Below are 15,889 nucleotides of genomic sequence, written 5' to 3'. Positions count from 1 at the left end.
CATAGGGCACTGATTTCTCCACTTCACAGTTTAGCCATCAAGGCACTCAGAGGCCTCTAGAGCCATGACCTAAGGGAACCTGGCTAATGCTTCAACTGGCAGCAGGTCTTGGTGTCATCCACGTGGTGCTGGTTGTATGCACATGCGGAATACAAGAGTTGTGGGGTTGGGGAGGTTTCTACCCAGATTTCAGAAGGCCTGGGAAGCCAGGTAGAATAGTGTACCCCTGAGAGGTCAGTGCTTCCAGCTGTGAAAGTGAAGCTGAAAGTGCAGTGGAGACCCCAGGAAGTTGGAAAAGCCAGGGATGTCTGAGAAGAGCCACAGAGAATGAGAAAAGCCAGACCAAGATAGAGGCCATGAGGGATACAACCACCAGCAATGCTGTAGAGATGTGGGGCCACGCAAGCCCTTTAGAGTTCATGGCCTGCCACAGATGGACATGGAGCTATAAGATTCCATGTTTGCCTGTTGGGTTTAGTTCTTGCTTTGGTCCAATTCTTTTCCATCTCCCTATTCTTCCCTGTGCCACTGTATATTGGCAATGTTTAACTTTCCCTTTTTTTCTTTGTCTTTTTGTGACAGGGTCTCACTATGCAGCTCAGGCTGGCCTTCAGCTCACTTTGTAGCCCAGGCTGGTCTTGAACTCACAACGATCCACCTGCCTCGGCCTCCTGAATGTAACTTTCATTTTAATATTACTGGGGCTCATAGCTCATAGTTTGTCTTAAGTCTCAGAGGAGACTTTGGACTTGGGACTTTTCAGCAATGCTGGAACTGTTAAGACTGGTGACTCTTAGAGACCGACTAAATGCAATTTGTATAGAGATGTAAATGAGTCTTTTGGGAGCTGGAGGAAGAACGTTATGGTTTATATCCAGATGTCCTCCTAAAGCCTCATGTGATCATAGGTAGGACCTTTGGAAGGTGACTGGATTATACAGGAATATTATACTTGACTTGATGCTAGGAGGTAGGGCCTGGTCAGAAGAGGCAGGTCACTGCTGGCCTCTCACAGACGGTCCTATCTCCCTCCCTGGCTCCTCCCTTGACTGCTTCCTGAATGCTATGAGGTGAGCAGCTTTCCTCTGCCCATGCCTTTCCACCATGCTGTTCTGCCCTGAAGCCAGCTGACTAGACTGCACCCTCTGTAAAATGTCAGCCAAAATAAACCTCTTCTTAGGTTGTGGGTATTGGATATTGTGTCCCAATGACAATAAAAGTAACTAAGACGCTCACATTCCTACTGGGATTGCTGCCTCCACTACTACAATGGTCACAAAGGTCCATTAGTGCTCTTCTCCCAATCTTATTTCTGAGATCACTGCTGTTCCCAGTGTAGATTTGTAGTTTGGGGCTTTTCAGAAGGGAATACACAGCATCAGAACAAGAATGTTCTTAACACCCAGTAAATGCTGCCTGCTGCCATCTGTTGTCCGTTTTTCTCTACATGTAGTCAACAGAGGGTCAGATGCTATTCTAGGTGCTCAGCACCAGTAAACCAGAAAACCTGTTCTATGACACTTATCTTCCAGCAGGGGGAGCCAGACAAACAAGGAATAAAATCCCTTCAGTGGAACTGAAGCTGATCTGTACCAGGGAAAAGGCCAGCAGGGCTAGAGTGTGGGGACTGGTGGGGTGCTGGTTACCCTCTCAAATGGGTGTATGGAGCGGGCTGCACTGAGGAAAGAGGGGAGCCAGGCAGATATCTGAGTGTCTGAGGAAAAGCAGAGACCAGTGTGGCTGGAAGTGTGTGAAGAAGAGGAGGCCAAGAGATCAGAGAAGCAGAGGGCGGGATGGGCGCCACGTGAGGCCTCAGTGAGGTGAGTTAGCCTTGACTCTCAGTGAGGTGAGTTAGCTGCCTGCCTAGTCTTGAGTAGAGGACGGGTGTACCCTGAGGGCTGAGGTACAGGGATTGCCTTGGCAGCCGTGCGGAGGACAGACTCAGGGGAAGCGAGGGTAGCTGCAGGGCCCAGCTACAAGGCTGCTGGCACATGACTAGGTGGGGGAGGCCTGCTCAGAAGGGCTGGGACTCTGGACGTGTTGGGAAGGCGAAGCCCACGGGGTCTTCCTGACTACTGGCCTGGGGTGCGTGGAAGAATGGAGTCCAGGATGACTGGCTGGCGCGACCGGCATGGAGTCTGTGGACGGAAATGTGGAGGACAGCGAGAGGAAGAGGCGGCCGTGGGGACACCTGAGGACTTCTGCTTGGACCTGTTAAGTTTGATCTGTAGTCCCAGCAGCATTTCCGGAATGAAGTGTGTTCTTTTGCTTGTGCATTAGGACAAAACCTTCTTTCTGTACCTCTCTGTATCTATCTGGTTCTACTTCCGGGTTCCGCTCTGTTCCGTATGTCTCAACATACAGTAGGGCAAGTACGTTCTTCCTCAATAGTCTCCGCTGAAATGGACTTGCTTAATTCTGAAAGCTTCCTTTTTTCATGTGAATATCAGAATTCAGAATCAGTTTCAGTATTAAAATTTGCATATAGTGGTTCCCGTATTGTGAGACAAGAAAAAGAAATCAGAGAGAACAAAACATTTGTGCAGGTGGCATGACTATACCATTAGAAAACTTGAGAAATGAAGCAAAGTTAGAAACAAAAAGATAATTCAGGCAAGTAATGGGTACCAAATATATAGAAGCCATTAGCCCACAGACAGACAAAACCACTTAGAGGATGTAACAGGAATCCATTTGGGGTAGAATACGAAGAAAATAACCAGAATTTGGAATCCAGTGACTTTAAATATTATATGTCTACTTTTCACTCAGGAAAGGAGTTTGGAAGGAAAGTATGGGTCGCCTCAGCACAGTGCAGGGGCCGGCAATCAGCTAGTTATACAAGTATTTCAGGCTTCAAACATTTTTCCATTCAGATGCCTTTTAACGTTTCCAGGAGAAGCGACTTCAGTACCATCAGGGCAGCCCGTTAATATCTGTCTGCTCCAGCTCTCATCCTTTCATTCCTGCTATGAAGAATCGGAACGTGTCCCATGTAACCCTGGCCGACAGCTATGCAGAAGACAGTGGTTCCCGAAGTGTCATCTGAGGGTCACCGGCAGTGGCAGGTCCTACTTGGGCCGATCGTGCGTCGTGATCTTTCAGCACGACAAGTGTCAAAGCTGCTATTGATAGCCTGCTGAATGTACGCACCGGTCTTTCCCTAAGCTCTGCTGAGTCTTATGTCGCAGCAAGGGCTGGTAGCTTTTGCTTTTTAAAACTTGACAGCGCATTAGGAGTGAGGCTGTGTATTCTTTGTATCTTTCAACATTTGATAGCAGACCACAGAGCACTGAATACTGCAGATGCCCTGGAACTGTATACTCTGGCTCAAACAACTGAATAACAGTTAAACTTTTAAGTGACTAAGTACATTCTCTTGGGCCTACATTTACATAAACATATATATTTATATTTATAGAGATGTGCATATTTTGTGGTGTGAGGATTAACCCCTGGGCCTTGTGCATACTAGGCAAGCACTCTACCACTGAGCTGTATCCTCAGCTCCCACACTGTATGATTTTAAAAGTCCTATGTGGCTTAACTTAAATGTTCTACATAAGCAGATCTTTAAGAAACCCTAATGTTCTTAATTCACACCTCTATTATCAGATTCATCCCCATGTACCGCAATCATCAGCTTATGTTCCTGCCTGCCCCCGGCAGCCTGCAGGGCCCGTGTGGGCAGGGACCACCTTTGCTTTCTTTTTTAATCTTTTTTCTTTTCTGTCTTTCTTCCTCCCTCCCTCCCTCCCTCCTTTCCTCTTTCTTCTTCTCTCTTATTTGCAGTCCTGAGGGCTAAAGCGAGAGCCTTCAGAGTTCCATCCCCAGTCCCTGTCACTTTTGTAAGAGAGGGTCCCACTAAGTCACCCAGGCTCAAACTTGTGATCCTCCTGCCTCAGCATCCCAGAGTGCTGGGATTATAGGTGTGCACCACTGGGCCTGGCATCCACCTCTTCCTAATCTACGTTCCCCTAGTAGATGAAAATATGAAGCACAGGGGACATCTAGGTGTGTTTAGGACACTTCCTATTGAGAAAAATACGTATAGAGAGAAGATACTTTCTCTTTCGAGAAAATACACAGAGCAATGACTTCATCAAAGTAAAGTCTCTACGAGCAGGTGGGCATTTCTATCCGGGCCACTTTCATTTTGCTGAACCCTGTGACACAGCCAGGCATGGTGGCGCACGCCTGTAATCCCAACACTCAGAAGGCCGGGGCAGGAGGATCACAGTGAGCTTGAGGCCAGCCTGGGCTACGGTGAATTCAAGGCCAGCCTGAACTATGCAGCGAGACCCCGTCCCCCGCCCCCCAAAATAATAATGCATTAAAAACACTATGAGGATAAGGGAGCTAAATATATCACAGTAAATTCTTCTGATGATGTGCCTTTGAACTTGACTTTGTCAGCAAAAACAAAACCCACAAAAAAAAACAAAAAAACCCACAAAACCCCTCAAACCAAAAAATAAACTTCACTTGTCACACAATTATCATTGTTGTCTTTCTGTATTCAGAAATGAACTGCTCTAAGTTTCTCGAATTTCAAGAATCTCTCCAGGCACAAATGGGTGAGAGACTGCAGAATCTGTATAGAAACTATCAATACTTGCTAAATGGCAAGGGTTTTTAAAGCCATGACAAGGACAGAAGAGGCTTGTTCTATAGGGCATACAGAGTGCTCGTTTAGAAAGTATTTTTAATTAGGAAAGGCACATGTCCTCTTTAAGCGCGGTTAGAACCTTGGGCAAATTCTCTTGTACTTCTAACTTGGTATTCTAAACACCAGACAACTGCTAAGTAAATTCCCTCAATGTGCTGCTCAAATCCCAAATGAAATAAGTGAATGTTCTGCAGCCTTGGACCTCGTCACTTTCTGAAAGGATACACATTTCAAACATTGCCAAATTGCGAAAGCCATCCACGAGAGTGGCGAGGACCTTGAAATGCAGGTGCCAGCTTGAGGCGGGCATCTCCCCCGAGAGGAGGGGCTGGTGTGTGAGTGGAATAAGCCATCTAGGGGTGGGTGGCAGCCCCATATATTTGCTGCCAGCCACTGGCAGCAGGACTAGAGCCAAGGCTGGACCACGAGAACAGGTAGCAGATGACGCACAAGCCTTTGCATTTATAACGCTTACAGCTGCCCAGCAAGAGGAGGCAGTTCTGGGCCAGCACAAATGGGCTGTTTTGTCTTCTGATTTTGGATGCAGTGCAGGTGAGAGAATGGAAAGCCCAAGGGTCTGCACTAAAATGTGGAGTCTTTAATTAAAAAACCTATGTTGCCACTTCGGAAGGACAAGTGGCTGGCTGACTCTGCTACCCACTGACCGGCCCAGTGTTACTTTATTTTAGACAGAAACCCTCAATAAAAATCACTAAAGCTGGGAGCAGTGGTGCATGCCTATAATCCCAGCAATCTGGAAGGCTGAGGCAGGAGGATCTCAAGTTTGAGTCTTGCCTGGGCAACTTAGCTCCTGCCTCAAAACAAAATTTTAAAAGGGGCTAGGGTTGTAGTTCAGCATAAAGGCCCTGGGCCCAATCCCAGTCCCCACCTACACCACATATTTTGATGCTGGCTGACCTACTACATACACCGGAACCAGAGTAGAAGGGATTCTCCCCCTTAACCAGATCATCATAGTCTAGTCATTGTAAAGAACACTGGCTATTCCCTATGGTAAGTAGCCACTTCTATGGTTACAGGAAACTTCTGGCTAGGAAAATGGCGAAATTTTCTAGAGCTTTAAACTGGCTTACATTACAGTGAAACATTACAGCAGCCAGGTGCCGTGGTGCACACCTATAACCCCAGGTCCTTGGGAGCCTAAGGCAGGACGATCACAAGTTGGAGCCCAGCTGGGCAACTTTGTGACTTTGTGTTAAAATAAAACATAAAAAAAGGGCTGGGGTCATAGCGCAGAGCTAGAGTGCTTGCCTAGCATGTGTGAGGTCCTGGGTTTAATCTCCAGTGATATAAAACAAAAACAATTATAGCATTCACAGTGGCAGAGGAATTTAAGTTCAAAATACATCGTTTAGTAATTGAAAACAATGTTAAAGTTGAGTTTAAAGACAACTATCTGACTCTGGTATTTCTGTTCGTGTTTTAAAAAAAACACACTAAATAATATTAAGCCCAGAAATAAACATTCAGTCGCTCTGGCTATATTTTAACAGTGTTATTTCACTTACTTGTTGCTTGATTCTGGGGTTCCATCTAATATAGTAATTCACCCAGAGTTCCAAGTGACGCATACTGGCAACTGGATATAGAACTCGATTGATTTCTTTTGTGTAGAAGGGGTTTTTGAATTTTTCTTTATTGCTGTTGATCATTGACCATAAAGAAACTGTTCTTTCTGGGACATTCTAGAGAGAGAAAGAAAGTGGAAAGCTTAAGCAAATTTGGAAATGCACAAACCTTTCTGCAGCCTGTGGCAAAACAGTTGTGAATTAAGTGGAATCGTGCACTTCCGTTATCCCCGTCACAGCTCCCAGTGAGCGCTCCCAGCCACTTACCGATATTTGCATAGATAATGGCCTAGCTTGAGAGCCACTGTTTCTGCCAGGAGATGGGCACAGGATGCTACACCATTAAAAGCAATTCACTGACCTAAGGAAACTATTCCTGGCTAGGCAAAACACTTAGGAACAGATGGGCGGCACGCTCTTTAACTCAGCGAAAAGAAAAATTATCATAAGGTTCCACTGACTTTTAAAAATTTGTCTATTTCTTACAGAATGACAAAATCTTAGCCTGTGTCTCCTTGACAGCAGGCATTTGGACATAAAGTTATTTTCATCAACCATCCAGATGCTTAATCTCCATCATATCAACATCAAGATATTTGCAAACATCTGCATAACTGGCTGCATAGTCTTCACGGTTTAACTTGGTGTCCATTAGCTCATAAAAATGCTCACGTTTTCTCTGCTTTTGAATTAGGGCTCTTTACCAAATTTTGACCATAAATTGGAGAAAAAAATAAAGCTGGGAAATAAAAAAATAAATACAAGAATTAAAATTACCAATGGTGAAACTTGAAACTCTCCCTAGTAATGACTTCAGTAAGATAACAGGGCTAAAAATTGAAAGCTGAAAAGAACACTCTAAAGCTAAAAGTAAATAAGTGAATAAAGAAACTTCTTTAACATATGTTCATTGATGACAGTAGTAACAGCATCATTTTGCCTTCCTTTGAATCTTCCTGAAACTTCACAGGTACCTTTCCCATGTAAAAATCTGGACTGTGTTGTATTTATCTTTATGTGTATACATAGTTCTAAACACTGAACATTTTAAACAATTTTGTTGTGGAAAAAAATTAATCTTTCCCCTCTCCCCAGAAACATTTGATTTTTTTTAAATTTTTTTTCCAGCTTTCTGTTTTGTAGTGCTTTTTATTTTTTTATTTGCGTTTTTATTTTAAAAATTAAAAAACCGACAAAACAACAATGAAGACAAAAACAACAAAAATGATACATGACCTCAAGACAAAATGATAGAAATTTACAACGGTTGCTATATTACATACTGTTATCTTCAACGAAGTTGCTCAGTTCACTAGACATAAGAATGTAAGGTTGATCTTAAAGTATGGCTGACACATAAACATCCTATCTGTCTAAGGTATACAATATGATTGATTTACAGCTTATGGGCTAGGTGACTGATTGGGGATAGGGTCTGGCTATGATGTCCAGGACAGCCCTGAGTCCCTGGACTCAAGTAATCCTCTTGCCTCAGCCTCCCAAGTAGCTGGGCCTACAGGTATGCCTGGCCAACATGATATTTTGATATATACAATCAGGTTAATTAACATACAGAGCACCGTATATAGTTACTGGTTTTTTGGTGGTCAAAACACTTGGTATCTACCCTCTCACCAAATCTGATGTATATAATACACAGTCACTATCTCCTCTTTTTTCCCTATCTGCACAGCCCCTGGTAGCTGTCTTTCTACTCTCTCTGCTACTATAGGTTCAACTTTCATTTACATTCTGCACGTAAGGTCAAACATTATTTGTCTTCTTGGGCCTGGCTTATTTCATGTAATATAATGATCTCCAGTTCCACCCATACTGCCACAAAGGATAGGATTTTGTTCCTTTTGATGGCTGAGCAGTATCCCGTGGTGTGTGTGCACCACATCTGCTCCATGCGTTCACCAGCTGATGGACACTGAGGTTGTTTCCATTTCTTGGCGCTGCAAGGGACACGGGGTCTCTTCGACATACTGATTGCATTTTCTCTGGCCATAAACCCAGCAGCGGGACTGCTGGTCACATGATACTTCTAGGTTAGTCTTTTAGAATGTTTAATTGACATGCAAAAATTTTGTGTTTATTTATGGAGTTCCATGTTGTATTTTGATACATACATGCACTGTAAGGGTTAAATCGGGTTAAATGTGTCTATCTTTTCAAACATTTATTATTTCTTTATGGTGAAAACTTAATCTTCTCAGCTTTTTGAAACACAGTACATTATCTTCACCTGCAGTCACTCTGCCGGGCAGCAGCACGCCAGAGCTTCTCGTCCTATCCGCGACTGAGACACAGCACCCCTGGTCAGCCTTTCTCCATCTCCCTTTCCCCCTGCTCTCCCCGCCTGAGGAATCACCACTACTCTCAACTTCTATGAAATCCACTGTTTAGATCCCACGCAGGAGTCTTCCTGAGCCTGGTTTACTTCACTTAACACACCGGACCCCATTTTCATCTATGTTGCTGCAAACAGGGATTTAATTTTTTATAGCTGAGTACTATGCAGGTTGTTTCCATTTCTTGGCCACTGTGAATAGTGTTATGACAAAACTGAGAATGCACACATCTCTTCCACAGACTGTCTTCATTTCCTGTGGGCATTTACCCTGGGGTGGGATTGCTGGGTCATATGGTGGCTCTATTTTTAATTTGCTGAGGAAGCTGCATGCTGTCTTCCATAATGGCTATTATCAATTTGTGTTTTTAAGTGGTTTAGTGGGTGCTTCTCTCCACGTCTCTGAATAACACGCTTTTATTGTTACCCCCGTTACGGGCATTAACTACTGACGCTGTCACAGTGAGGATGTGTTTGCTTCCCACTCCTGCCACACTTACATGCTTTCTATATTTTTTCTGTGACATTATCGCCAATACACAGCACAACTTTGATTAGATCTGCTTTTAGCAGTCAGATTCCAATGACTAAGCAAATGCTATTTACAGCTGGGGCGTGCAGTCCCTGTTCAGAGATTACTTTCCTTTTCCTGCACACATTTTCTGTTTCCACTTGATGTCACAACTGTCTCTTTTGTTTATTTTTCTTGGCACTTACTGACTCAACCTCAAACTCTCTCTCCCATATGTCACTTGCCCCTCAAGAAGATTAGGCACACGGGGTGCTCCAGGTTTCATCTTCAGAGGGGCTCCAACCCGTACCAGTTGCCGCAGCCCTTGTGGCCAGTTCTCATCTAGGGTCTCTTTTCCGTGTCACTCCACAGGTGCCCTCTGCCCTGCTGCAGGCCAGTGATGGCAAACCTTTCAATGATACAAATAGCCTGCTGCAGCACACATGCCGTATGTTCATCACCACTGCTCTAGGAGCCTTCTTGTTTCCAAAGAAAGGGAAAGGCATGGGAGGCATTCTTGATACCATGTTTTTTTTTGAGATTATCTTTGGTCTACCTTCACAGTTGGTTGATAATTTGGTAACTGTATGTAATAGCCAATTTCCTGTCACTGGGACACAATACCCAACACCTGCAATTTAAAGGGGGGAGAAGTTTAATGTTGCTCACAGTTTTCAGTGGGTTCAGTGCATGGCTGGCTGGCTCCAAGGCTATAAGAGCATGGTGGAAGGGCATGGTGGAGGAAAGCTGCTCACACCACGGCAGCCAAGAAGCAGAGGGAGAGAAGAGGAGCCACGGACAAGAATATACCCTTCTAGGTCACACACTTCTTCCAACCTGGCCCTACCTCCAAACATGTGAGACTTTTGGGGGGCCTTTTAGATTTCAACCACTACAGAAAGCTTGGTGGAAGACACTTTCATTTAAAATTCTCAATGCAATGCTCTACTGACTACTAACTCCCAATATTGCCAGTGAAGAAAGTCTTCGTAATTTCTGTTTCTTTGCATATACAAGTTGAATATCTCTTATGCAATGCTTGGGACCAGAAGTGCTCTGGATTTAGTTGTTTTCCAATTTGGGGATATATGTATACACATAATGAGATTTCTTGGGGCTGGGATGCAAGTCTAAACATAAAATTCATCAATGATTTCTATATACCTTACACACATAGCCTAAAGGTAACATTACACAGCATTTTAATGTGCCTGTGATTTGACTGTGACCTGTCACATGAAGTCAGGTGTGAAATTTTCTACTTGTGTCATGTCCATGCTCAAAAGTTTTGGATTCTGGAGTATCCCGAAGCTTTGGATTAGGGATGCACAACCTATAACCCATTCCTGTTCTCTGTGGAAGTTGTGGGATCTTTTCTTTGGCCCTGGTGGTCAGAAACTTCACAAAAGTATGTTTAGAAAATATTTTCATCTACCCTGCTTGACACTTGGTGAGCCTTCCAAATGGAAACTCACATACTTCTATTTTGAGAAATACTCTCAAATTATTTCAGTGATTTCTCACCCTCTGGCTTCGTACTTCCTCTTTGTGTGACTCCCATTATTTGGATATTAGACCTCCAAAACTGACCTTCTAATGTTCTTCTCTTCACTTTCTCTGTTTATATTCACTGCATTTGGGAAGATACTTTCAACTTTATCTTGCAACTCCTCTAAGTTATTTAGTTTCAAAGTTCATTTCTGATCTCTAAATGTTCTTTCTGAATAATATCGCTTTTGTGGTACCAATACTTTTCTTATCTTTCTTGGGCTACTGAATGGTGGTTTTGTTGTCTGTGTCCCTACCCCTACATGGTAACTCTTTTTCTCTAAGCTCCTTTTTCTCCTTCTTGGATGTCTGCTATTATTTAAGCAGACAAGTGAAGAGATTTCTTGGGAGCTCTGAGATCCTAAATCTTGTCATCTGTGGGCCTCACTGTGGGGAATACCTACTTACTTATTGGTACCTCTGGCTCTCCTTTTTATAAAACTCGGCTTCTCTAGAAGGATTTCTTAAAAATGAGGTAAAATTCACAGTTCGTAAGAGTTATCATTTTCACACTAGAATTGAGCAGCTTTTAATCTATTCACAATGTTGTGCAGTTACCAATGCTAAAAGGTCCCAACACTCTTTTTCCATCAGAAATTCCATATACCCTAAGCAGACGCTCCCTCTTCTCCCGTCTCTGGCCCCTGGAAACCAATCTACCTCCAGTCCCTACAGAGTGGCCTACTCTGGATATTTTGCACAGATGGAATTGTGCAGTAGGTGGCCATGTGTACCTGGCTGCCTTCACTGGGAATAAAGATTTCAAGGTTTATTCATACTTTAATGCATGCCAGTAATTTTTATGGCTGGATATTATTCTACAACATGGATATGGACAGACCCACTCGTTTGGTCATCCATCCCCCTGAAAGACATGTGGGTTATTCCCATCCTTTGCCTATTATGAACATATACACATGCAAGCTTTTGTTTCAACCCATTTTCAGGTCTTCTGAGTCATGCCTAGGAGTGAAATTTCTGGGTCATATGATAGCTCTATATTTTGCTTCTTGAGGAACCACCAAGCAGTTCTGCACAGTAGCTGGCCACTGTCCATCCCCACTGGCCATTTCTGAGGGTCCCCTTCCTTACCGGAAGAGACGCTTCTTTTACATCCCTACCTGGACAGTAAGGACCTGGTTCTGGAATGCTGGGAGCAGTGGACAGAGCTAGTGCGGCCACAGCGCAGCACTTCTCCATCCAGCCTCTCTCGGGAAGGGGCTGGGCCCGAGTCCTGAGCTGTGAGAGCGAAGGAGCAGATCCCCGCAGCCCATTCTGAACAGACCCTCAGTGAGCCGCCCCTTCCGCCCCAGATCTCCCCTGGCGGAGGGCATCCCCGGCTCACCCAGAGGGCCTGCGGCGCAAGGGAGGCTGGTTCTCGGCTTCTATACCCACCGCGGTTTGAGATTTGCTTTTCCCACACTCAGTTATTTCCCACTCATCTCCTGGCTTTCTAGTTTCTAAAAGTTTGCTGCTTTCTCCTTTTGCCTTTTCTCTTTTCTCCCTTCTTACCGGTTCATGCCTTTTAGAACATTCCCTATACTGATATTTGTATGGAATTTCAGGAGGGAGATGTCGCATACTTTCAAAGTCACCCTGCTCCTTGAGAGTAAAGCTGGTGTCTTATGAGCAATCCCATTCTTATCGCATGGCAGAGATACATTCTGGCAACGCTTTACAAAAGACAGTAGCATTTTTACTCACCTGTCTTTCTCGAGCAGATTCACAGTTGAATAAGAAAGTACCAAATCGGCAACTGTACAGATGATCCAAAATTGTAATCAAAAAGCGCTCATTGAATTCAAAAGCTGTAGGGAACTACAAAACAAACAAGCAAGCAAGCATGAAGGAGTGAGACTAATCTTTCTAGAACTGTAAAGATATGTGGTAGGAGTGACACAACATGGCCATACTGTGTGCTCTGGGAAGGACGGCAAAGGCTGCAGCTTACACACACCCTTGAGCTCATTTTTTGCCACTTTATAGGACTGAGAAGTTTAGATAAGGGTCAGGTAAATGAGTAAAGATGAAAATGGGAGCAAAGTCCAATTTTCTAGGCTTTCCTGGGTATACAGGGCAGTTTAATTATATAGGGTATTATGAATGAGCAGACATGCCAGTTCAGAATACATACAAAAGACAATTTGGTCTTTTCAATTCCACTGATCTTCCACTATCAGAGATAATGCAGTTAAAAATTTAATTCTTAAAACTTTACTATGGAGAATTCCACACATAGCAACAGTAGCAGCGATAAAAAAACTGAACCTCTCTGTACCCATCCCTTGAATTCTTCAACTATGGCCAATCTTGCATCTCGGTCTCTGCTCTGCATCACTCAGGGGGCAAATTCCAGATATTATAACAAAATACTTCATCGAACCACTGAGTCGAGTGCATTTTCATTTCACATATTCCTTACCTGTTTTGACATCTGCCATACACAATCAACAAACTGGAGGAAAATAGGAGATCGGTCAGCATCGGCGTGGTTTTTATCACCATGACCTATTCTCTAAAATGAATTGGTGAAAATGATTTGTATTAATTCATGGGTAAAAAACTGAAAGAGTATACAAGATGTGACACTACAACTTCCTGGAGAATAGTGTATGTTTTCATGGAAATATACATAATATATTACATAATAACAGTAGGTTTAATAATAATGAAAATTAAGCATATAAACTTCTATAAAATATGAATAAAAATTGGCAAAGCATCCATCCCGTGTGGTTGATACAATGATTTCACAGATTAGAATTTTGTACAAGTCCCGCATAGCTGCAGATAGAATGGCCTAGATTCCCCTGCACAGTGTATTCCAATACATCTAAAGAAGTTCTTACAGTCATGAATAGACCAACCCTAAAGGTTCAAGACTTGAAATAGTGTAAAAGTATCATCATTAGAATTAAAAGTTATTTTTCTCTTAAAAACAAGGCAAAATCGCAGATCTCACAATGCATTCATTTACTAAGCAATGATTCTTCTTACCAGGGAACTGGTTAAAAACACTAATTGAAGGGGCACCTGGAAACAAGACCCGACAAGGGGAGTTTTAACAGGTTGTGTCGAAAATGTAAAAATTATGTATCTGAGAATAATAATATAAAACCTCAAACAAAAGTCTGATATTTGTACAAAATACATTTGGCCTAATAGCTAAAATACTAGTTCAGAGAAAATTGTCATCCTATCTTCTTCCTTTTATGCAATTTCAGTGTAAGCACTTCCAGGCAGAGTCTGTTTTACTGTCAAGTGATTTATCTGTGTCAACACAGATAAATGCATCGCCTAAGACCTTCAGCAACCCAAGGCGGCACACCTGTAAAGTGGTTTTCATTTCTTCCTGCAGATTTTCATTTTAGTACTACGTGGCGCAACAACTAGTTTGTTAAATCTCAAATGGCAGTGATCTGGTTGTTTTTTTTTTTTTAATAGCTTTACTGTTTACTTACAGATGCAAATTTATGTCCAAAACTTATCCATTCTTTCTGTACCAGGATTTCAAATCCTTCGATGCTCCTGTAGAAGCTGTCCAACATCAGCATGGCCAGGGAGGTCAGCTGAGCGGTCCTGTCCCAGCCGTCACTGCAGTGCACAAGCACTGAACTCTTCCCGGAAGAAACTTTGTCTGCAACTTGAATGGCTCCTGTGAGCACCAGCTGCCAGAGAACAAGGTGTGAGTCAGGAGGAGCGATCAGGTCCTGTGAGCGGCTGAATGTGTGCTTCTGAACTCTAGCAAAGTCCTGCTTTAAAATATCAACCAGTGACTAGAACAGAGAGAGGCAGGAGAACGAACACCAGAGGCTGTGGGATCTGTTCATCTTCCTCTGTCTACACAGACCACATTCGGAGGTGCTCAGGTGTTAAAAACAAGGCCAAACTGTATTTGCACGGATGTGATTGTACCTGAGTACTAGGGCTGCTGTAATGACATACAAGCTGCGTGATTTTAACAATAGAAACCCTGGAAGCGGAAGTCCGAGATGCAGATGTTGGCGGAAGCTGGCTCCAGAGGAGCCCGTGGCAGCCTCTGGCCCAGCAGCTGGGTTTCATGGCAGCACAACTACTACCTTCACACAGCGTGCTCCCTGCGGGCCTGGCTGTGATCAAACGCTCTCTTTCGGGGCGGACACCCGTCACACTGAAGTAGGGACTTTCTCCCTAAGTCTTAACTCATTCCTTCTGCACAGACCTTATCTCCAAATAAGGCCACACTCTAGGGTACTGGAGGCCAAAACTTCCACATACAGATTTTGAACGGAACAATATTCAACCTGTAATAGTGAGCGCATCAGAGAAATCACTGCCTGAACAGGTCTAGTCCAGACCTTCAAGGTATGATACAATGGAAGCCACGTAGTGGCTTTTAAATTGACAAAACATGGGCTCTTATTTGGCTCACAACCAGCAGGGTGCTTGTCCTAAAGGTAAAATGATAACCTAGTGAAAATGGGAGACTCGGAAGCATCACTACAGTTGTGTATATAAAGTATTGCTTTTGATGATCCAGGTCCTTACAGAGGTATGCTTTACAAACCACAGCACTTATGCATGAGAAGTGTACAGTGTAGTGACTTAGTGAATTTATATAAATGTGCAACCATAACCACTGTCCAGTTGTAGAACACCCCATAACCCAAGAAGTTTCTTTTTTGCGTGGAAATACTAGAACCCAGGACCTCCCACTTACCAGGCAGACACTGTGCCACTGAGCTAAATCCCCGGCCCAAAAAGTTTCTTTATACCACCCGAAGTCATCCCCTCCTCATCCCCAGACAGTCACTGATTTACTTCTGGTAGCTGGAGTTTTGTCTTTACTAGAAATTTTATATACATTGAATCAAACAATATGTGGCCTTTTGTATTTGACTTCATTCACTTAGCATCACGGCTTCATCAGATGATAGATGTTCAACTGTTTTGAGCATTTGCCCACAACTAATAATGCTGGTGTGAACTTTTGCAGAAATGTTTTTGAAGGGACATAGCATTTTCATTACAAACTAATTTTTAAAAATGGTTGTGCCATCTCACATTCCCACCAGCAGTATAGGAAGGTTCTACCTTTTTATGTGCTTACCAGCAGTTTGCATACATTCTATCATTGTGAGTTGGTTTTTTTACATCTTTTTTATTAGCTGATATTGGTTACACAGATTTAGTTTTCATTCTGGCAGCTTCATACCTGCACATCACATACTTTGATTTTT

General features: G+C 43.3%; 1 protein-coding gene across 4 annotated transcripts in view; it reads right to left on the bottom strand.

Moving 5' to 3' along the window:
* Mtm1 (myotubularin 1) overlaps positions 1 to 15,889 on the bottom strand; it is a 115,307-nt gene that overhangs the window by 11,008 nt on the left and 88,410 nt on the right. For all 4 annotated transcript variants that reach the window (XM_005406416.2, XM_005406418.2, XM_005406417.2 and 1 more), the window contains 4 exons: positions 14,132 to 14,338; positions 13,093 to 13,185; positions 12,375 to 12,488; positions 6,199 to 6,375 (listed from right to left, as the gene is read on the bottom strand). In XM_005406416.2, coding sequence (XP_005406473.1) covers positions 6,199 to 6,375; positions 12,375 to 12,488; positions 13,093 to 13,185; positions 14,132 to 14,338 — 591 coding nt within the window. The remainder of the gene's footprint in view (positions 1 to 6,198; positions 6,376 to 12,374; positions 12,489 to 13,092; positions 13,186 to 14,131; positions 14,339 to 15,889) is intronic.

Source organism: Chinchilla lanigera, unplaced genomic scaffold, assembly GCF_000276665.1.
Source record: "Chinchilla lanigera isolate Chin_1 unplaced genomic scaffold, ChiLan1.0 scaffold00097, whole genome shotgun sequence".
NCBI lineage: Eukaryota > Metazoa > Chordata > Mammalia > Rodentia > Chinchillidae > Chinchilla > Chinchilla lanigera.
This window is presented reverse-complemented; position numbering and strand designations above follow the sequence as displayed.